We start from the raw sequence: 22,508 nt of genomic DNA on the forward strand, positions 1-22,508 counted from the left end.
AGTTATTTCAAAGTATCATAGAAATGAAACACAGTATCATATTATATAATTTGTATTTTTTACATATACATATTAGATAGGTAATATTAGTTGTAAGACTAGAATCAAACATTAATAAAATAATACATTTTACGTGATATAAATAAACTGTATATTTTTCTATTCACACGTGCGAGAAATACCTCTCTAATTTGTTTAGAAGAGTTCTGCTATCAGAATGATTAGGATATACACTTAACGACTTTTGTATAGCAATGTAACTTGTTTGAAGATCTCCAACCTACGAAATTTTTAAAATAATAGTAGCATATATATATATATATATATATATATATATAGAAACTTAATATAATATAATATACAATGGTAGATAGTACCTTGTAAGCTAAATAAGCACTATTAAAATGGGGCTCATAAATAAAGTTAGCAATGTTGGCAGCAGCATGAAAATATGTTCTCGCCGCTGTAATGTTTCCATTTCGTATTTGTATGACTCCGAAATTATTGTATGCTAAAGCGTGTCTATTGTCGCTAACAATAGCTAATTTTAAACATTCTTCCGCCATTGTTATGTCACCTACAGTCTGAAATTGAAATAATTGGTACCAAGTACTAAACTCTATATATAAAATCAAACATTTATCAAAGAGATAATTTCAACTGTTATCCAAAAAATTACATGTTATAAGAAATTATATACGTACAAGAGCAATGTGTGAAATGTTATACCATATGTCTGCCATATTTTCATCAGTAGAAAGACTAATTGCTCTTTCAAAACAAGATATAACATGATCATATTGCTGAGCATAAAAACAACATAATCCAAGGTTATTAAATAATTCAGCATTATATACTCCCATTTGTAACAATCGTCTACATGGAAAAGAACGTCGCAATTATATTTCTAATTATTTCTATTTATTATATCTACAACTGCATTTACCTATAATATCGTAAAGCTAATTCCGGTTGATCATTATAAAAATGATGTATTCCGATACTTGCTATTGCTTCTGTATGAGAAGCATCTTCCTGAGCAATTAATTTATAGTATTTTAACGACATACTCATATTATTCAGACCGTCGAATATACGTCCCATTTCAGTAAGAATATTGACATCATTAGGAAAATACTCAAGACCTTTTTTACACGTATCTAAAGCTGTTAATGGTTGATCAAGTCTAACATAAACTCTGATTAGTCTCAAGATTACTTCAATAGTTTTAGAATCTTTTAACGCTGATTTAAATTGTTGTTCAGCGTCTCTGATTAATCCTAGACTATAATAACATTTTCCAAGTTGTAATTTCCACCACCAATCTTTATAATGACAAATTTGAGTTGCTTGCACTGCTAAATCTAGTGCCTGCATGTAGCATTGTAGCAGTTAATAGAATTATGGTGAACATTAATAATTCTTATTAATAATAAATATTGATTGATACATGTATGTTTACTCACATATCTAACATCATGTTCGTGATAATATATATACTCAAATAATGGTTTAGCAATACTTGGTTGACTAGAATATTTAGAAATATTTAATCGTGATAATTGTATAAAAGGTCCTCCCGGCTCTGTTAACATGGATGCTGTGCCTAATCTATATAATATATTTATTTTAATTTTGAATGTATAACAACTGAAAATGTTTAATTACATGATAGTTGTACCTAACGCTACGGCTAGAAATTGCAGTAATTGGTCTGGCTGTCATAGCTGTTCTGGGTGTTCTTAAAGTTTGCTCAATCGACTGAGACATAGCAGATTGAGTAGCTGGTCGCACAACACCAGTAAGTGGTCTACCTACAAAACATATCATATTTTTATGTTACAATTACAACTTATTTCTATTTTACTACTTAAAATTATCTTTGCCTCTCAAGGACAAACCTGATTGAGTTTTGGGTCGTAGACATTGTCCCACGGAAGAAGTACCAGGAGTTTTTAAAGATGTTCCTGGTCTAGGCATAGAAGATATTGTATAATTATCTAATAGACTTTCAGCAATCCCTTCCTCTTCTCCTTCTATATCATCTACGTATACTTGTAATGTTAAGGCACGCATTTTTAAGACCCATATAGTCTATAATGAAAAATACATACGTTTCTATAGAGATGTATATCGCTATTTCACATATAAGTATGTTAAACATACTTATACCTGATCAAGAGGATTCTTTTGTAACAAATTTGTACATATTGTTGCGCAATCTTCATATTTTCCTTGATTGAATAAATTTAAAGCTTTAAATAAGTCCATGATTTAATGAATAGCTTAATAGAAAACGCTTTTAATATTTTGTATTAAAGTTTAAGAGAAAGGAGTAATATATTTTGAGCAAACCATACCACGGTATTTAATCTATAAATATCTAGTTATGCGATAGAAATAAACGAATTTTACATGTACGAAGATATTGATTGTGCTGCTTATAACCCCGCGTATGGATGTGGGAATAAAGCAGCATATACTTCTTCTATACTTTGTGTAAAAGTGCGTAGAATCGATGATAAATGTTATAAAAAAACAATTTAGTTTATTGACTTCATATTATCATAAAATACGTTTGCAATAACAATTGTTATACGATTAAATAATATCATTTACTCTATTCATTCATACTAACAAAAGGGTTACTTCTGGAAATAAAAAGAAATTTTATTTCGATATACAAAAAATATCTTTTATATGCAAAAATGTTTTACTATATACAAAGAATAACAAAGTAGTATCTTATATATTTAGCTTGTTTCGTACATGTCAAAATTCGACAAAGAAAACAACATATTTACTTGCTTTTTCATATTATTTTTATTCATATTATGTGTAACTTGTGATTGACATTATAATTAATATTATAAATTATACCTATAATTATAAAAATGGAATACTTTGATAATAATGACACGAGGTTAGTGTGCATCGGAAATACTTCGTAAAATTAATTTCTTGTTGTATTATACGTGTTCGCCTCCCTTATTTTAGCATCCAACAAGCTTTCGACGAGTTCTTTAAAACAAAAAGTATAGAAGAACAATGCACGGAAGAATCCTTGATGCAACTGCATGAAGTATTTTTGGTACTTTCGAATTAAGAAAAAGCTTAGATATTGTCTAAAAAATTGCAAAACAAATTAATGTTTAAGATACAACTAGTGTAATATGAATGATATTTCCAAATTTGATATCTCTAACATGTAGTTGAATAATTAGTATAATCATTCCTATCTTCTGTTATTAACAGAATATAATTAAAAAATTAACAGTCATATAACGTATAGGCTTCGCCAAATGAAGAAATGGATATAACCCGATTGTATGATGCGTTTGAAAATATATTGCACATTCAGATGCCACATAATGAATTCAAAATTCTGTTTAAAAAGGTAACAACGTAGATTTACTATTTCAATTAATCATTACGTGTCCATTAATTCTATACATATAATTTTATATGTTTACATTTATTAATTTTAGATGAACTTAAAGAGAGATGGAAATATTACTTGGAATGAATTTATCTCGTATTTATTAGTAGAATTTCAGAGAAAAGATACCACATTACAATGGCAAATATTGAGACTTCCAATAACTGATATCCCCCAACTTTTGAAATCGCATCATCGTACAGCTATACACAAAATCATGTTTTGTCCTGAAGTCTTGCCCGTACGTGACATATCATATATCTTTTAATAACTATACTTATTTGACGATGACATACATATTATTACTTGTAATTTTTATGTGTATATCCATAGGATAGAACTACAAGCTTCCATAGAGGGTTTTATTTAACTGTGACTAAAGAGGGAATCATAAATTACTGGTCTTTAGATTTAGAATACGAACGGAGCGCGCAATCTGTAAATCGTTAGTAACGTTATATCCTACATTCTTTTATGTATATGCATTTGTATCCGAAACTTCCATCTTTGCAGCGTGTTTAAAAGTTCAACACACTTTAATAACTGATATGATAGTAATGCCCGATATACAAGTAGTATGCACAAGTTCTACGGAGTGCGATTTAAGATTTTATGATACAGCGGCAAAGAAGTTTGATCTTCGAATAATGGTTAGTTATATTTTTTAAATAAACAGCAGTTTTTCTTTAAATGAACTCTTCGATATTAAAACCTTGTACGATTAGATATCAGGCTTGGAGTATGCAGTCATTTGTATGGATTATTATTTCAGTAAAAATATCAAAGAGGACTCGTATATTGTACTTGGAGATATGAGTGGATCTGTCAAAGTCATGTCTTTTAGTCCAATAGAGAGAGGACCATTTAAACAAGAACCTCAACGTGATAGTTTATTTATTCGCTATGAATCTGTTCTCAAGGTAAATAATTTATCTTCAGAAACTTGTGTCATCGCGTATGTTAAGTATGCGCAAGAACCAAAACTCACAAAAAATCACAGTCTACTCGATAATCGATATCGTCAAATATTTTTGGGATTTCGAAAGAAATTCTCGGTCGAACGTCTTCGAGTTCTCATATGTGATATACATGTAAAAGACGTCCTAGGACAGATAGATGTATCACTGGTTCTGCAATGTCCTATATAAACTTGTGCTTCCTACATAAACATGTTTTAATACGTTGTAACATACATTATAGGGTGAACTGAAAGGATTGAAAATTGTAGAATTTAAGAATGTACATACAGATTGGGTGAAACAAGTAGCCTATTATGGAAGTTTAAGAGCTTTCATGTCCAGCAGTAGATGTTGTAATTGTTCTTTATTATTTAGTGATCTTACAGGAGCAAGGATTCAATACAAATTCAAAGTTAACATGGGAATATCTTGCTTCACCTTTTGTGAAGGTATTTTATCATAAACTTTCCCTCGCTTATTGACATATATGTATGATGTAAGTACATCGTACTTTTTAAAAATATATCTACTTAGAGGGTCAGTTATTAATAACCGGTGGACCAGATTGCATAGTTCGGGTTTGGAATCCTTTTGTGACTAGAAGAGCAAGTAGTACTTTCCAAGGTCATCGTGCACCTATTTGTGCCTTAGTTGTGCAAGATGCTGGTAAACGCGTGTACTCTCTTTCAAAAGATAGATGTATCAAAGTGTGGGATGTATTAACTCAATCTTGTATTCAGGTTTTAATAATAAGATATTTCATCAAACGATACTTTCCTCAATTAATGTTTCGCCTAAAGAAATAAAAAAGCATCAATTAAATAACAATATAAAATCTATGTATAATTAGAATTTAAGTCAAGTTATTTTATACAGACATACAATGGTCTTCCCAGCGAATTGGGTGAACATACATCAATGACTGCGGTGTATAATACATTGAATCGTAAAATGATCATTGCTAGCTCAATGATCGCAGTGGTTCTTTGCGATCCTGAGGTCAACAAAGAAATATCTGATGGGTTTACACATACAAAATCTATCAGCAGTGTTTTATATAACCATCTCTACAAAGTGGTAATTTATACGCTTTGTATGATTTTCATTCTCTATATCTACAGAAATTAAAATATTCTACGAGATCATTTAAAAACTTAGGTAGTTACGACTGGATTAGATTCTTGTATAATAATTTGGGATCCGTGGCTTGGAAATCGTTTATTCTTAGTAACGCATGCACACAGTAGATTCCTATATGGTCAATTTCATGACATTGAAATTACTGCTGCTTGTTTCGATGAATCTGAACAATTACTAGTAACAGGCGCTCGTGATGGTACATTGAAAGTTTGGAATTTCAATACTGGTACTTGTTTGCGGAACATGGCTCTTGAAACTCAGTGGTACGTACTTACCTATTTTGTTATCTTCTATTACATATCAAGATTAAAAACAACATTTCTAATAATTGTCAAATTCTATTGATAATATTCGCAAATATATTTCTTATAAATCCGTTTGATTATGTACAGTGAAATAACCAGTTTAGTTTGGCTGGAAAATCGAATCTTATGTAGTAGTTGGAATCGTCAAGTCGTAGAATTTGCAACTTCTGACGCATATGTATATAAAAAGAATTGGGGAACAATACACACCGATGATATTCTTTGTTCGGCCATGTGGTATCCTCAGGTATTGGCCACGGCAACTTTTAATGGAGAAATAATACTTTGGAGACTAGAAACGGGTCAACCGTATCGAAAATATAAAGTTAACGAACCAATGTCAAGGTAAGATCTAGAATAATATGAGAAATGTTAAAATAATATAAAAATTACACTTCTAGAAATAACGTGCTGTAATAAACAATGTTAACTAATCAGTGTTATATAGATTTAGGATAAGATACCATAAAGATGAAATAACGTACAAAATAAAAAAACCTGAACAAGTTACGAAAGAATTCATTTCGAAACAGAGGTATTCCATGGTATTGCAATTGTACTTTTTCTAAAACATATCTGAATCATAATGATAAATGTTTATAGTCAATATCCTACGGCTTCTGAACATCAAGAATCCGCATTGAATATTGCACGAATTGTTGCTGTTCGAGCTATGATATTTTTAAATGCTCGGCCGGTTAGGCCTGATGTTGGAACATTGTTAGTTTCTCTTGATTCAGGATATGTACAAGTGTGGACTCATCACCCTGCTGGTGGATTTCTACAAGCTTTCTCAGTTATTCATTCTATACGTGATTGTGCATTATCATTAGCAACTGATCCTAAAAATCATTTTCTTGTAACAGGTAAAAAAAGGAATGCATTTAATTTCTACAACATTATTTATTTATTATAAGATTACTTTTTGTATGTAACGTGATACTTCATTGCGACAAAATATTTAATATGAAAGGAAAGATAAAGCCAGAAAATATGATTGGAGAGTAAGTCCATTTAAAAAAATTTAGGACACAATGCTGGATACATTAAAGTTTGGTATCTCGCGAATTATTTGTTGCCAAATCCTCCTAAGATATCTATGCCCGTTTTACGGTTGGAATTTCCATTTCTATGGAAAAAGAAAGTTATTGGTAGGGCAAAGAGAGCTGTAAAGGATCAACCTTTACCACTTCTACTTTCATCTGTGCGTGGACATTTAAAATCTATTACGTCCGTCCAGATAATCCCAGATGCACGTATTGTCATTAGGTAATGAATGTTAATCTAGTGCTTATTATTTTACGAACTTTTAACTTAATTTTATATCTATATATATAACGTAATAACTATTAATTACTATTTGCTATTAATTACTCTTGAATTTACATATTCTCTTTTTAATCATTTTCTCTGAAACAATTATTTTTCCAATACATTTCATACAATCTATGCTATTCTTTCTGTTGATATTAAGTGGTAGTACAGACCATTCTGTACGCTTATGGACACTTGGTGGCCGTTATATTTCAACCTTCGGAACTTTCAAGCCTTGGTTACCAATTTTACCAACGATCCCAACATACCAATATTTTAAAGATTACAAACATCCAGCAGATATTAAAAGAGTCGCTAGTTCTACTACACTAAAAGTAATTAATTTTTTATATAATAAATTATTTATCACATTGGGAAGAAAGTTTGATTATTAAGTTGCACTTTTATGCAAACATGGAAAGATTCTCGAAGGAGGTGTGAGACAAGTAGAATCAGATTTTAAAAGCGACGAATTAAAAGCTTTAAAAGAAATGTCGAGACCTGAACACACTATGATCGATGGAAGAAGACTTACTATCGCTGTGATGGATAAATCGGTCTTAATGATCTTTGCGGATTACCCAATTTTAGACACCTCTTTACCATATGTAAATACTTTTACATTTAATGCCGTTTTGTTTATCACAACAGCAATTCGTCAAAATATGTTAAGCAATACATATAACTCAATGAGAATAACGTTACAGATACCTATATACACGCATTTGAAATTAAGGCCTTTGGAAATCATACAGACACCAAAATTACCAGCACTTCTACACGAACAAAAAGAATTAACGTAATTTGGCTCACTTATTATTATTCACTATTGATAATAATCTATATAAAATTAAATATATATTACTAACATTACTTGTTATAATCTTTTAGTAAAAGAACGCATTCACAATTATAAAATCACTGCATCCGCAAAAGAATGTAGGAGCAAACTATATATATATATATATATTTTGATATATTTCACCAAAATAAAAGGTAATATCTCGTTAATATCGCATTGTAATAAATTTTTCTTGAAAAGAGAAAGAAAGGGACAAAATAGTGATAATAATTCAAATCTAATAAAATTTACTTCTCATTAAAAAGTCGCACTTTACTTAGTAAAATTAAGAAAATACATATAAATAAGAAAAAATGGTAAAATTTGGTTAGTACAATAAAAATAATATATGTCTATAATCGTTCTAAAATATAAAAAGTGAAATAGTCTTACGTTCATTGATATGTCAAGAACACATACATATTTTAATGATAATTACAATGTAATGTCATTTCTATATTACATGCAAGGTATGACAACTATCCTTGCTCCAAGTCACAATATAAAATCAACAACATTCGGTTTAACAAATTATGCCTTTTATTCGTTTTCCATCATGGAATAACGTGGTGGTGTCTTCCATATTGCACTGGACGTTCGTTGTAATCTACTCCTATCTATATTTTGAAACATTTGAGTTAGATCCGGTGTGCACTTTCTGCTACCAAAGAATTTATAGACTGCTCTCTCCGGAATATATCGTTGCATGGCAAGTTGATTTTTACGTATGTACGCTAAAATTGATAAAAAGTCGAGTACTCTAGGCATTCTAATGTTTATTAACTCATTGAGTAAAACAATACTTACATTGTGCCCAATGTGGAATTGCGTGCTTTGGTTTGGATTCATCGTCTGATTCGTCGTCGTCAGGTTCACTGTCCAAAACGTAAGTAGTTGGACCACCGTGCTGTTTGGAGCCATATTTTATCTAAAATATTGAATGAATAATAGCTTGTGCTTTTATAACAGAAGAATGCTTTGATATTGTTTGTAATGTTACAAGCATCTGATGCTTAGTTCTCATTGCTTCAGCTGCAGCTTGTTGTTGAGCTCTTAATTCGGCTTCTTTTCGCCTTTCAGCTTCCTGTTCTCGACGTCTTTGTTCAGCTAATAGCCGCTCCGCTTCTTCTTGTTCTTGTAAACGTTGTAGGCGCTGTTGCTCTTCTTGCTTTCTTCTTTCTTCCTTTTCCTGCGAATTAATCCGACTGTAGCTTAATTTTCTATACTATATAAAAATCAATATCTTTTTCGCTATCCTTATTTCTGTACACATTTGTCTTTTAGATTATCAATTTTATACCTGAGCACGTTGTAACTGAGCCAAACGTTTCTTCTCTATTTCTTCGCGTTGTCTTTCTTGCATTTGTTGTGCTAAACGTGCTTTTTCCTCTCTTTCTTTTTCAGCCTTTTGACGTTTTTCCATATCTTGCTTTTCTTTTGCCTCTCTGGCTAACTTATTTTTTAATTCTTTTTCTTGTCTTTTCCTTTATGTAAAATGTATTTTTCATATATTACTCAGTAATGTGTCTACTGATTTAAAATTAAATAAATTATATTGATTAATTCTATTTTACCTTTTTCTTTCTTCCGTTTGAAGTCTTAGCGCCTCTTCGCGTTTTCTCTTCGCATCCTCGTCGTTCAATTTTCTTTTCTTTTCGTCTACTACTTTATCCAGTGAATTACGTTTACTGACTGACTTTGGAGCTTGGATTAAAGATTCCACCGATGTAATAATATTTGTACGCGTTGCACTTAAAGCCCTATTGTGCTAAAATTAAAATACTACCGTTTAAAAATCTTATAATATTAGATACTACTAATAGGAAGAAATGAATTTTACATTCATATTAGTTTGATTCGCTGGAGTATGAAGAACACGATTAACAGACATTGGCAACTGAGTTCTTATTTTGCTTAATGGGGTTGTCTTCTGTTGCTGCTTGTAGCTCATTTTCTCAACAGAAACTAGTTTATTAACCTTTTGTTCTAATTGTAATTTGTTCTAAAAATAAGATTGGAAACATAATTAAATTTGCAATCGATAAACAAAATTGACAAATATCTTGTTAACAAATTTTCCTTATAATAATTCTAATTCTAAATACCTCTTTATATTCATCGGCATCCTTATTCTGTTTTGCTAATGAAATTTTTTTGGCTTTTGCAAGCGACTTTCGTGCTAATTTTTGAACAACCGCTTTCTCTGTAATATTTGCATTTTCTGAAGCTTCTGTTTGTGCAGCAGCTCTAGTAGCACGTGTTTTTGTTCTGGTTACTCTAGTTGGTGCATCAATATGAACAGCAAGCTTTGGAGTGTTCATGCCTGCCTGTTCGAATGCCTCGACTCTTTTTTTCACAGATTCCTTGGCATATGGACTGAACAGAGCATTCGATTTATACGTGTTTCTTATTTCTTTTAATCCTGTAATTGTACTCTTTTCCTTCGAAGAAGGTTTTGTTGGAGTATTAAGTATTTCATCTTCGCTCGATGTCATGGATCTGTTCTGCCGTTTTTGTCGCTTTTTAATTTCTTGTTTCTTAACATTTCCTTTAGACTTTTTCACTTCAGGCGATGACTCATCTTCTGTGAGTAATTCATCGAACTCTTTGTTTGTCATCGCTTCTTTTACCTGCTGCATCTTTTCCTCCAAAGCTATCGACGACCGTGATGTAAATTTAGGTAATTTGGGAGACACAAATTCAGCCTTTGGTTCGACTGTTTTCTGTTCATTATTTTTGTCTATACTATTAGCCACGTTTTTATTAATTACTACTGTTTCGTTTAATTTTTTTGCTGATAAAGGTTCTAAAATTACGGTAGCGTTCATCATCTTCTGCGTATAAGTAGAATTGACGTTCATCGTCGAATTCATAATAGGAGTAGGTTTCTCAAGTGCATCCTCGTACATTGAAGGTTCTTCAATATCATTTCCTGTTGGTGCAATTACTGTATCATCAATGATATTAGAATTTTTACCCTTTGTGTTTTCACTCTGCGAAAAAGTTCTCTTTCTATTACTACTTCTTGTTGTCATCGAAGACTTTAACGGTTCGATCTTTTCTGGCTGCAATGCATCTTCTTTTATGGACAGATGGTCCTGTGAAGTACCTGTGTTCTTCTGTGGAATTGTTTCGCTTAAAACACTCTGTTCTGTTTTACTATATTTTGTAGGGCCTTGCGTAGTTTCTTCATCTGAGCTACTTCTAGCACTTTTCTTTCTTTTAGATCGGCTTTCACGTTTCCTCTAAAAATTTAAAATACATTTAACAACGTTACAACAGAATTTATCTACACAATGTACATACATTAAACAATTAGATTTCAACATATTAATTAATCGATATCAAGCATTATTAGGTACTATATATAAAGGTTAGTATCGATTAGTAACGTAAGATTTGGGGTAAGATTAAAAGTATTAAATTTCATCATAATACGAACATTTATATTACTGTCATCGTCAAGAGGTAACGGCCTTCGTAATTTTGTAGCAAGTGACATTGACTGCTGTTTTTTAATATTAGTTGCAGCCTTCCTTGAAGCCTCTCTTTTTGCTCTGCCAATTGTTGTCTCTACCACATCCTCAGTTTTTGTATCTTTACTTTCTGTCTTATCATGTATTGCAATAGAATCTGATACTGTATTATCAATATTGATAATATCATTTTCGGGGATAGTCTCTATACGTTGAACACCTTTCTTCTTCAAAACTTTTGGCGTCTTTGTAATTAAAGGACCAGAGGCTGACTGTGGTATTTGAGCAATTAAACCACGTAAATAATCCAAAGTATCTTCAAGATTGTCGTTAATAGATTGTTTAACATCCAAGCAATAATTATGTATATTTGATATATCTTTGGTAATCATTGCTTTAATCCGATCCTTTGATCTAGTACCCATATTTAAAATCTACAAATAAATTCTTTATCAGCATTTAATATATACATTAAACTATACTTTTTTAATAACACATACTATAATTTAATATTATTGTTGAAATAATGACATATATAACAATTAATACAAACACATTGTGCTAACTTAAGCAATTAACTTAGAAGCATACGTAAATTATTAAAAAAAAAAATTTATATGAAACAATAATAAAATAATGAAGTAACATTTAGAATAGAAACTAGTTTAACTACACATATATACCCTTTTAACAATTCCGTTCTTATCAATTTTATTAAATTTACAGTGAAGCTTACAATTACACTAATGTCAATGAATATTAACGTATATGTTTATTATTACATCAAATAAAAATGAAAGTACTGTAATGAAAAATACAATGTACTTTAACGGAAATAAAATAAGTAAATAAGTAAATATATTATCATATAGTATTAATTATTATAATATTTATTAATATTTACTTACCTTTTACGTTTGCATAAAAACTACAAAATTGTAAATATAAACTTTTACAACAAAGATAAAACAAGTCACAGAAATTAGTGTCTTCCAATGGCAAAATGCGTTAAACGAAGGGAAACGACAATCTCCATTTCGTGTCACGAGCGGGATTGTGGAAGTTTTGCCCCTCGAAAGTACATAACGACTTTTCAGTTTAATTTAAATCATTGCGTTTAACGCCATCTATTCTCCCGGGCGCACCATTTTTCTCTAGAATTTAAATCTCATCCGACGTAATTTAATTAGTCGAACAATTATCAATTTCTATAATTGTATCTTCACGTAAAATAATTTTCTGTTAGCGTCCGCGGTTATAAAGATCACGATCAAGTATTGAGATATTTATACAATGGTGTACCACTATAGAAAAACGTTTCTCGCAAAATCAACTTACAGTCTTAGTAAGGTTGTGAGATACAAAAACGACGTTATTCTAAGCAAACGCTACTTATACGCGATGGAGACGTGTTTGAAAACTATGAAAACAGTGTGATTCTATTGGAAAAAGAACTTTGTAGCGGCACATGAGCTAGAGGACAATGCAAATCATGCTGTTGTTTTGCCTCGGAGTATTAATATTGTTAGGATATATGTAGCGGCACACGAGCTAGAGGACAATTCAAATCATGTTGTTGTTTTGTCTCGGAGTATCAAGATCGTTAGGATACACGCAATGTAATAATAAATAAACTCCGGGCAAAACAATGTCGCTGCTACGTGCAACCGTCGAACAAAGACGAATTTGAATTTTCCGACACTCCCCCGACCAGTATAAATAAACGGTTTCCATAACTTAACACAATTATTTGTTTACTATATTTACAATTCGATTACTAGAAACTATATAATATGTTTTAAAATCGGTATTAAAGTTGTATAATGATAATACGTTTAATGAATTTTTTTTTGAAAGCTTTATTCATTATTAATGAGGCTGACTAAATTCCATATCTAAATCATTTTGTCAATTTCATTATTCATTATCACATCAAAGCATGTGTTTTTGTAAATCATATTATAACAATGTTTCCATATATGAATAAAAGCTTCACCAAAACTTTCTTATAGAAACGCGTACATTTCTTTTAATTGTGCTTATAAAAAAAGGTAAACTAAAAAGTAAACTTTTGGAAAAAATAGCAATTTCTTTAATATGTAAAATTTAAAATTTTATTGTTATTACGAATTAACATTTGTATAATTTACATTATTATTATTTATAATATAAGCCTACAAGCCACTATAAAAGTCTATTAAGTTAATGTTTCTAAAGCTTTGTGGAACTTCAATTTATAATTTAATAGGTTAAAAAGAATTGGTGCAATTTGTACATTATATAACTTTAAATATTGATGAAAATAGAGGTGGTAAAATGGAAAATACAAATTTAGAAATGTAAACTAAATGTACAGCTCACTTTATGAACTATTATTAATAAAAACATTTACATTTTAAGAGATTATTATATTACAGTCATATAAAATATATGATTTTTTAAATTGCACAAATTCTTCTTACAAACTAATATATGCCACAAACTATATATTGTTACGTTTTTGTTTGGTTCGTTTTGGTTGTGTTGCCATTAATTTTTTAATTTAGATTAAATGGTAGCGTTGTTTAATGTTTAATGCGATTGGCAATTAAACTTTACGTTTCGTCTAACCTGCTACGCGCAGGAATACTGGCACGGGAGAGGATTAAAGTTGGTGAAAATAAATGTTCGCTTAATCCTATTATATTATTAGACAAATATTCTCCACAACAAATGTTTATTCCAATTCTAATTGGGTATTGACGAATTGTCGTTGAGATTTCGAATACTCGAAGTTACAATCGTTCGCGATACGTTTTCACTCTTATTAATTACAAGATTTTAATTTAATTGATTTTCAATAATTTACAAATTGACAGATGCAAACACGTCGATTAACAAAACTGACAAGAACTGGGAACTAATGAAACAAAGAACTAAAAACTAAAGAACTAAAGGACTACAGAACTTAAGAACTAAGAGCAAAAAAACTAAGAGCTAAAGGAACTAAGAGCTGAAAAACTAAGGAATTAAAGAATTGAAAGGCAAAGGAACTGAGAAATTAAGAGCTATAGGAACTGAGAACTAATTGCTATGAACAAAGAAATTACTTGCCAAGAATTGGGGAACTGATCGCCAAGAGCCAAGGAATTAATCACTAAGAACTGAGGAACTAATCACACAGAACTGAGGAATTAATTGCTCTGAGCTAAGGGATTATCTCTCTATCTTCTATGTCGCTACGCTTATTTATAATTAGGTCTACCGTGGAGGGGTCATCATGTGACAGGTTATTCCATGGGGGTTGTGAGGCTTGAATTTGGTTTCTATACAAATTGTTAGATTTTATTTGAATCTCAAATTGAAACGCTCACTCGCGCTATTGGTAGTTTTAGTCTACGTTACGACGCGTGCGCAGCGCGGGACGTGACAATATAATGTTCATATTTTCATGTATTTAATAACAATAGGTAATATATCACAAAAAAATGTTAAATACTAAATACATATTTAAGGAACACGATTTTAAAGAATAAAATACTTATAATTTATAACATACTTATGTACATATATAATAAATATAACATTTCACTGTACATGAAATTTATAATAAACAGTTTTAGAACGCCTGCGTTCTTGCAATAAATAAATTTTTTAAATTTTTTGTATATCTAGTGATTAATAGGCCTTTTCTATTGCTTTTGAATTTAAAAAATCTTATGATTTATATATTTTAAAAACTTTTATATTCATGGTAAAAATATCGTGTATTTATTTTATTGTATACCTACTATTATTTGTTGTTTCATTTGATTCTAATTTGATAGTAGAATTTCTTGAGAAATCTGTATTACTTTGAGCATAAAGTTGTAATACTTCTTCCTCAAAAGTAGGATCCAGTAGGATAGCAATACCTTTTGTTCCTGCTTTCATATATTTTTGAAATATGCTTTTAGACACTTCCCATAAAGCTCGATTTTCTTTCAGCACGTCAACAAGTGGTTGTACCATTGGAAATAATGTAGAAAGATTACTAAGAGACAAAATAATAAAACAAATCATATGGAAGACTGAAATTAACTAAATAAAGAGAAAGGTTTATATATTAGGTTTATATATTATATATTAGGTTTATATATTCTACTGTCTTCACGAAACATCACCGTCTTTTTTAATTAAGAAAATCTTATCTCTTACAAAAATACTATTCTTCTTTAATTATGCTTGTTATGAAAAATAGATCTTAAATCCGATTTTTTGACTTTAAATGTATATTAAAAATAAAAGTATATACATATATTGTACAAAGACAGTTTCTTTTAAAATATACTTACATAAAAAGTGGAAGGACTATATTTGTAATGAATTGAACTTGTAGGTCTGGTATAGATGCTCGTTCTCTATCCATCATTTCTATGGGGGAACTACCCATACTTTTTTCTAAATCTCCTTGTGAAAAAAATTCATCATAAATTTGTTCCTAACGCAAAGTCAAAGAAAAAAAGCACATAAGCTCTTAAATATATTATTGTCTTCGAAATTTATCTAAACTTAGACCTCTACTCACTGCAGTTTTTTTAGAAACTTTCCACTGCTTAGTCTGATCACTAAGATCACAACATGTCATAAGCATATTAAGAAATAATCTCTTTCGTTCAGAGTCATTTTGGTCAAATTTACTTCTAACCATCTCTTCCTGTTTGCCTACCGTTCGAAAGTGGCATGCTAAGTCGGTTGCAAGTATATTATTTTTCAGTAGATCTAATGCTTCACTATACTCTTCACTATTAACGTTTTCAAATATATTGCACCCTTCTTTATTTAAAATGCACATGGTCTGCGCAAAATGATGTCTCTGTTAAATGAGAGAATAATAAGTTATATTGTTATCACATTTATGTTCAATTCTTGTTACAACAGTTTTGTTCTTAAAGGTAATTTACCTCCATTACGGAACCTTCAGAACTATAAAGACTAGCTAGAACCGTAGAACGTTTAGTTTGAAATGCATTATTTGTCCCTCTATGATCTATATCATGACATAAACATGACACTAGAAAAACTAAAGCTTCCAAATGTGTCATATAATTCTCATTAATAAGATTTAAATTTTGTATTAATAAGTATCCAAAATGTGCAACAGAAAATGCATGTATCCAGTTATGATATGGTGCATCTCTGTATCCTTTCTTTACATATAATATAAATCTGTAACATTTGTATGAATTAATATTCTATTTCTGTAATGTTAATCTTATGTTAAAAGTTGCATAAGAGAACATACAACTTGATAGTTTTATTACCTCGTTAAAGTTGATAATTTCAGTTTCCAATAATTAATAAGACCTAAATCATTAAACATTTTAATCGTGTAACAAGGCATATGTTTGTAAGGTACACCTCTAGGACTAAATTCAAATTTATTAAAATCTTTTATATTATGTTCATCCTTACAACCCAATATCTCTTGAACAACGTCTTCTTCCACCTGCATGCGTGATGTTTTATTGAAAATAAGAGCTGATGAAAAGCTCTGTATATTTTAACATAGTCTTACCTTCATGTGGTACATCATTATTTCGTTACTAAGTTTATTTCGTGCTTGAGCGTCTTGCATCTTTTTATAAACAATACTATGCATTATAGAAATACCACAATAGATACTAAATGCTGTTGCAACTTCTTCATCAAAGACATCAAAGTATAATCCATCTTTTTTATTACAAAGCTGTGCAACTCCTATAATCACAGTCTTAGTTTAGTTTAAGAAATAAAAAATTTAATTTTTATATTTCTATGTAATAAAATTTATAATACAATTTTTATTTACCTACAATTCCACTTTCATCTCTAATTGGAAAACATAAAATATTTCTAGTTCTAAAGCCTGTTACTTCATCTACACCACGATAGAAAAGAGGATGTTCATATGCATTTCTAATATTAAGCACTTTTCCAGTAGTTGCAACATGACCTGCTATGCCTTGTCCTATTGGTATTCTCATTTCTTTTACAGACTAAAAATAATTGTGTTTATTTTAAATTTTATTTATGAGATGTAATGTTTCAGTTTGAACTTTAAACTCACTTCTTTCATAGCAATACCATCAAACACTTTAGCAACTAGATCCTGTTGATCAGGATCTAATAAAAATAATGAACAGCGTTCTGCATTTGTCAAGTTCCTGGCTTCAGCCATTATTTCTCTCAATAGATCAGAGAAATCTCCTATTTATTAATATGTAAGATGTAATAAATGTATGGGTTTTTAAAGTATTACTTATTTTAACTATGATAATATTACCTAAATGTAGGAAAAGTTTCCTAGAAACGGCAAGCAACTTTTGACACTGGTGTTTCAATCGAGTTTCCTCATAACATTTAAATGAATTTAGAAGAAATCTTAGGCAAAATCTACATTAAAGAAAAGATATTTAAATAGGTTGAAAAAAATATTTTTAATTCAATATAATTTTCATGATTTATAAAAATGCAATAATACATGTGTACAATAATGCTTTCTAAGATAATTAGTATTTCGTATAATAAAGAAGATAATTACTTAAAACATTCTTGTACTATTGCACATTTACATGTAGTTTCATTTTCTGTATCATTATCAATCAAAGAAACTAGCAACGCTATATGGTTCTGCTTAGGATGTTGTATAGGAATTGTTAGAAACGAATTTGATACTGGACATATTGGTTGAAGATGATGTAGTAATTCTTCATCAAGCATTGCTATATCCGTAGTAGTTGGCTTTCTGTTTTGTATAGCTTTACGTAAAACATTATTTGATACCTAAGAAAGATTATTTAAAATTATATACATAATAAAATATGAATTATTTTCATCAACTATTAGTTATTGACATATATAATCAAATATCTTGATTATTAAAATCTTTCGATCTAGTAAAAAAAATGATTATAATTTTCATATGCAATATTATATCTTAATTTTTATTAATTAACATAAATTTATTTTAAATTCTATCACTTGTATATATCTATAACATACTTTACAATGAATTAATTGCATTGTTTTGTCAAAAGAAGATTCATGTGATTTGATTTCCAAATAAAAGGTAAAATGTGTGTGTGTGTGTGTGTGTGTGTGTGTGTGTGTGTGTGTGTGTGTGTGTGTGTGTGTGTGTGTGTGTGTGTGTGTGTGTGTGAGCTTCATAAATTCATGTAGATAATAATCTGAATTAGAACTTTTGCATAGTTCATTTGAAGTTTTATCACTAATGATTTGTTTTGTATGGCTTCTTTTATGTACATTTCTATGAATTCTATTTGAGGATTAGACACTGCTAAGCACTCTCTATTTGCAATATAGGACAATTCTTGAAACTACTAAGATTAAATCATTAAACTTAAAACAATGATACTTTCAAAATATATAAATTTTATTTCAAACATCAAATATTAAAAACTAAAAAAGTTTAGAAAAGCTCCTAAAATTAATCTAAAAAATTACAAATATTATTTATTTTTTATTATGATTGTATAAACATTAATCTGTAAAAGGTAAACAATCTTATTATTACAACTTATACTATAAATAGCTGTTACTTACAGGAAACCTTAATTCTCTATCTAAAATTTTTTCTCCTATTACATGGATTACCATCTCCTCTGATTCGACTAAAATTGGTATAAGAAAAGACAATTTCGTGTCTGTTGCAGTTTGTATCTACAATATTGGAAATTATAATTCAAACAATGTTTCTTGTACCACAAATATTTTAATAAATTTATAATGATTCAATTATAGCAAACAATTATATAAAATGTACTGTAATAGATGAAATAAACCTCGCGTTTATATTTATTTTAGAAACATTTTTATAGGAAAATATCTTGATCATCAAAATTGATTATTAATAGGAAATTCCGACTCTTTTAAGAAGAGGCATGCTTGCCGCGAAAAATTGTACACATAAAAATAATGACAGTATTACTCACGTATTTGTTTAATTTTTGTTGTACTTGGGGATAAGAAAGACTACATAGTTCTTCTAGAAGCAAAAGAATTTGTTCCGTCTTTGGCATGTTGAAGTCGATTGAACTCATTTTTAATTAATTCCACCGTTTTTTTTTTGTCGATATCAGAATTAGTATGAATCGTATGATTTAATCATATCACGATGTATCAGTCGTGTTTTCTTCAAATTTCATGTTTCGCGATACAACATAATAATCGTTTTTGAAAAAGCTCTGCAATTAGTTTAATGATTATAAAAGATATCTGTCTTGGTCATTTTTTAAATTTAAATTGACTATCAAAACACGGGACAATTACATACTGCGTAGAGTTACTGCAAACCTCTGCAGAGCTTTGCATTCTGTAGTAGAATTCTTCAATCATGAATAAACAAGTGACGTGCGCAACTAAGGTTTACATCTTATACCACTTTTAAAATTTTTTTTCTTTTCTTTCTGTTTAAAATACATTTTTTTATTTAATGTTTACAATATACTTGATATAACGTAATTATTATACGGTTCCTTTTAAAATATTTCAATTGTGTTTAGACTATGTCACACTTCATAAAACATTCAAATGTAAATAAAATCATACTGTACAAATGTATATAGCTTGAATGTCTGTTCTAAAATATATTATAAATGCTACTTTATTGCTTAATCATTAATTGTTAAATCGTTAATTATGTAAATTACTATAATCTTTTTGAACGCATAAATTGTACAACATTCGTAAACAATATTTGCATTCTATAATGTTGGTAACACTTTTGAATAATATTTATGCCTAACATGATGCGTCTTTTGTTCCAGAAAAAATATAATGATGTACAAGGTTGTTCACGTAATTAATAGAGAATGGTGCAAGTGTTTAATAAAAAAATCATGGCTGTTTTAAAAATGGAACATTTTGTAATGGAGTTGCTGATTTAATGAAGAATGATGAAATGCTGTTGTAATATCTTGGTTATATTACAATCAGTTATTTGAGAACGTATTATTTTATTAATTATATGTTAAAAAAATGATTTTATAATAAATTTCATATAAGTGTAATTAAGTTCCAAAAAAAGAAGCTGCAATTATTTTTGGAACATAAGTTGTAAGACAAAATAATCTAAAAGCGTTATTTATCGTACATTTATGAAATAGAATAAAATAGATATTTTATAAAATTTACAAAAATGAGTATGGAAGATGAATGTAACGTAGCTGCAAGATATCGAACTGTCCGCAAGCATTTAGACAGTTTAGGATACAAACAAGCACTTACATTAGATTCACTTCCTTTGATAGAAAAGTTATTGGCTGATTTGATACAAACAACAGAAAGCTTAAAGCATTTTAAAAGCATTGCTCAAGAAAATATCGAGGTCTGTATCTTTGTAATTTAAAATCTTTTACTTTTAATTTTAATATAAATATGTATTTCTAAAACACCCTTTGTATGAAACAATGAATATACCATTTATACAATAATCAATTAGGGAAATATGAAAGATATTTTAATATCTTTCGATCGAAGGATAATAAAGAGAAAATTATATTATTAGATTTTGTTATTATATTTACATAATTTAATATTTGTATCATATAAATAGGCTTATACTCAGTTACAATCAACAATTGATCCGTACAAATGTGATAATGTAAGGCTAGTGCAAGAATGTAACCAGCTTCACTTAGATTTGATAAAAGAAAAGGAATGTCATCAAAAGCAGATTAAGGACCTGAAGAAGGAAATATATAAATTAGAGCGTGAATGTAATGATCTTCAACTGGCGTCTTCTCGGAATTTACATAGGATTAAAGAGCTAGAAGCTGTATCTGCTAAGAAATCAAAAAGAATTTTGGAACTCCAAGGAAAATGTTTAAAGCCATCCGTCAGTAATGTTGGCCTAGGTAAATTACTTTTCATTTTTTGATATGTTTGAGATTATTCTTTTACAAGATGTTTGTGATTCTAGAATACGACTTTAGAATATGAATATGTAAAATTTAATGCTTTTAAATATTGTCAAATTGTTATTTTTTTACCATTACAGTTTCTAAGAAACGTTCCGTTTTCCCACTACGAAGACCAGTTATAGAAAGTGAACCGTTACCAAAAACAGGAGTTAAAGTTACTCCGTTACCAAACTTAAGTGTGGCAGAACCAAAAATTGTTGATTTATTAAGCATGGCAGATCATAAGATGAATTGTTTGAGTCATGAGGTAACAAAATTGAAGGGAGATCTCTCTTTACAAATCGATAATGTACAAACATTAAAGAGTCAGGTATATTACTGTTAAATTACATCTGCATGAGTTTAAATTTCTCCTGTTTGCATGTAAGAAAATGTATATAACATATTGAATATTTTAATTACTATTAATTAGAACTAACAGTAAAGGATGTACAGGCACTAAATATATGCATGTTTATTTAAATTTGTAAAAATTGATAAAAATTGGTAATAAGAATAGATACAACTATACTATAGAAATATGTTTACAGCTAACTATGAAGGAAAAAGAAATTTTGCGACTGAAGAAGATGTTAGAAGGAGGTAGACCATATCTGGCTGTTTCTAAAGATTGTGCTTGTAAAAAAGCAGAAAGCAGTTTTGTAATGTCCAATTATAACATAGATGGTAATGAATTAAAAGTTCTTCAACAAGAAAAATTGGAATTAGAACAGCAATTAAAAGGTAATCAAACTATGTTGTCTGTTTAATATAAAATCAAGAAAATTCCTTATGTACGTAACTATATTCTATTACAGAAGCTTTAAATAAACAACATGATGCTATGTCTCAAGCACTTAAACTTGCTGATCGAAATGAGGAATTAGAAAAGGAATTAAGAGACATAGATCACATAGCATTAGCTGTAGAAGCTGATTGTAATTCTGCAGTTAAAGAAAACAATAGGAGAGTTTCTAAATTGCAGGTAATAAATCTTTATAACGTTTTTAAAGACTACACCCTAATATTTACAATAATAATAATAATAATAATAATAATAATAATAATAATAATAATAATAATAATAATAATAATAATAATAATATTAATAATA

General features: G+C 29.4%; 5 protein-coding genes across 19 annotated transcripts in view; 2 read left to right on the forward strand and 3 right to left on the reverse strand.

The window, feature by feature from the left end:
* Positions 1 to 36: 36 nt before the first annotated feature.
* Positions 37 to 3,021, reverse strand: LOC126873054 (tetratricopeptide repeat protein 8). 3 transcript variants are annotated; one of them, XM_050633527.1, is made up of 9 exons: positions 2,881 to 3,021; positions 2,173 to 2,234; positions 1,902 to 2,094; positions 1,682 to 1,814; positions 1,467 to 1,611; positions 947 to 1,371; positions 705 to 876; positions 378 to 584; positions 37 to 280 (listed from the first exon to the last, which is right to left on the reverse strand). In XM_050633527.1, the coding sequence occupies exons 1-9, from the start codon at positions 2,933 to 2,935 to the stop codon at positions 164 to 166; spliced, it is 1,509 nt and encodes a 502-aa protein (XP_050489484.1). In that variant the 5' UTR covers positions 2,936 to 3,021; the 3' UTR covers positions 37 to 163. The 3 variants fall into 3 exon arrangements, with proteins under 3 accessions (XP_050489484.1, XP_050489502.1, XP_050489493.1); XM_050633545.1 differs by lacking the exon at positions 2,881 to 3,021 and adding an exon at positions 2,361 to 2,497; XM_050633536.1 differs by lacking the exon at positions 2,881 to 3,021 and having other exon boundaries at positions 2,173 to 2,321.
* On the forward strand, positions 2,359 to 8,168 carry LOC126872958 (WD repeat-containing protein on Y chromosome-like). 8 transcript variants are annotated; one of them, XM_050633283.1, is made up of 19 exons: positions 2,776 to 2,923; positions 2,998 to 3,091; positions 3,293 to 3,397; positions 3,489 to 3,680; positions 3,773 to 3,884; positions 3,953 to 4,089; positions 4,165 to 4,359; positions 4,640 to 4,847; positions 4,933 to 5,138; positions 5,275 to 5,475; positions 5,557 to 5,801; positions 5,931 to 6,188; positions 6,292 to 6,378; positions 6,447 to 6,709; positions 6,872 to 7,112; positions 7,318 to 7,492; positions 7,580 to 7,765; positions 7,865 to 7,956; positions 8,049 to 8,168. In XM_050633283.1, exons 1-19 carry the CDS (start codon positions 2,895 to 2,897, stop codon positions 8,071 to 8,073), a joined length of 3,051 nt encoding a protein of 1,016 aa, XP_050489240.1. In that variant the 5' UTR covers positions 2,776 to 2,894; the 3' UTR covers positions 8,074 to 8,168. The 8 variants fall into 8 exon arrangements, with proteins under 8 accessions (XP_050489230.1, XP_050489259.1, XP_050489240.1 ...); XM_050633267.1 differs by having other exon boundaries at positions 7,580 to 7,956; XM_050633273.1 differs by lacking the exons at positions 2,776 to 2,923; positions 2,998 to 3,091 and adding an exon at positions 2,359 to 2,505 and having other exon boundaries at positions 7,580 to 7,956.
* A 61-nt stretch (positions 8,169 to 8,229) lies between these two features.
* Positions 8,230 to 14,838, reverse strand: LOC126873014 (inner centromere protein-like). Its single transcript, XM_050633402.1, has 9 exons — positions 12,383 to 14,838; positions 11,441 to 11,908; positions 10,104 to 11,243; positions 9,839 to 10,000; positions 9,573 to 9,766; positions 9,299 to 9,482; positions 8,999 to 9,187; positions 8,806 to 8,926; positions 8,230 to 8,732 (listed from the first exon to the last, which is right to left on the reverse strand). Exons 2-9 carry the CDS (start codon positions 11,897 to 11,899, stop codon positions 8,539 to 8,541), a joined length of 2,643 nt encoding a protein of 880 aa, XP_050489359.1. The 5' UTR covers positions 11,900 to 11,908; positions 12,383 to 14,838; the 3' UTR covers positions 8,230 to 8,538.
* A 138-nt stretch (positions 14,839 to 14,976) lies between these two features.
* Positions 14,977 to 19,564, reverse strand: LOC126873019 (cGMP-dependent 3',5'-cyclic phosphodiesterase-like). 2 transcript variants are annotated; one of them, XM_050633416.1, is made up of 12 exons: positions 19,427 to 19,564; positions 19,038 to 19,154; positions 18,016 to 18,257; positions 17,758 to 17,867; positions 17,542 to 17,681; positions 17,284 to 17,470; positions 17,011 to 17,192; positions 16,757 to 16,941; positions 16,397 to 16,661; positions 16,021 to 16,308; positions 15,788 to 15,933; positions 14,977 to 15,486 (listed from the first exon to the last, which is right to left on the reverse strand). In XM_050633416.1, exons 1-12 carry the CDS (start codon positions 19,532 to 19,534, stop codon positions 15,225 to 15,227), a joined length of 2,232 nt encoding a protein of 743 aa, XP_050489373.1. In that variant the 5' UTR covers positions 19,535 to 19,564; the 3' UTR covers positions 14,977 to 15,224. The 2 variants fall into 2 exon arrangements, with proteins under 2 accessions (XP_050489373.1, XP_050489382.1); XM_050633425.1 differs by lacking the exon at positions 14,977 to 15,486 and having other exon boundaries at positions 15,788 to 15,902.
* Positions 19,565 to 19,717: 153 nt separating this feature from the next.
* Positions 19,718 to 22,508, forward strand: part of LOC126872937 (centrosomal protein of 135 kDa) — a 23,518-nt gene continuing 20,727 nt past the window's right edge. For 2 of the 5 annotated variants that reach the window (XM_050633225.1, XM_050633256.1), the window contains exons 1-6: positions 20,039 to 20,168; positions 20,261 to 20,820; positions 21,049 to 21,349; positions 21,493 to 21,725; positions 21,946 to 22,138; positions 22,213 to 22,379. In XM_050633225.1, coding sequence (XP_050489182.1) covers positions 20,632 to 20,820; positions 21,049 to 21,349; positions 21,493 to 21,725; positions 21,946 to 22,138; positions 22,213 to 22,379 — 1,083 coding nt within the window. In that variant the 5' untranslated portion in view covers positions 20,039 to 20,168; positions 20,261 to 20,631. Of the gene's footprint in view, positions 19,858 to 19,911; positions 20,169 to 20,260; positions 20,821 to 21,048; positions 21,350 to 21,492; positions 21,726 to 21,945; positions 22,139 to 22,212; positions 22,380 to 22,508 lie in introns of those variants that run through there. The other 3 variants (XM_050633246.1, XM_050633240.1, XM_050633234.1) reach the window with 3 other exon arrangements.

This window comes from Bombus huntii, chromosome 2 (assembly GCF_024542735.1).
Source record: "Bombus huntii isolate Logan2020A chromosome 2, iyBomHunt1.1, whole genome shotgun sequence".
NCBI classification, from domain to species: Eukaryota; Metazoa; Arthropoda; class Insecta; order Hymenoptera; family Apidae; genus Bombus; species Bombus huntii.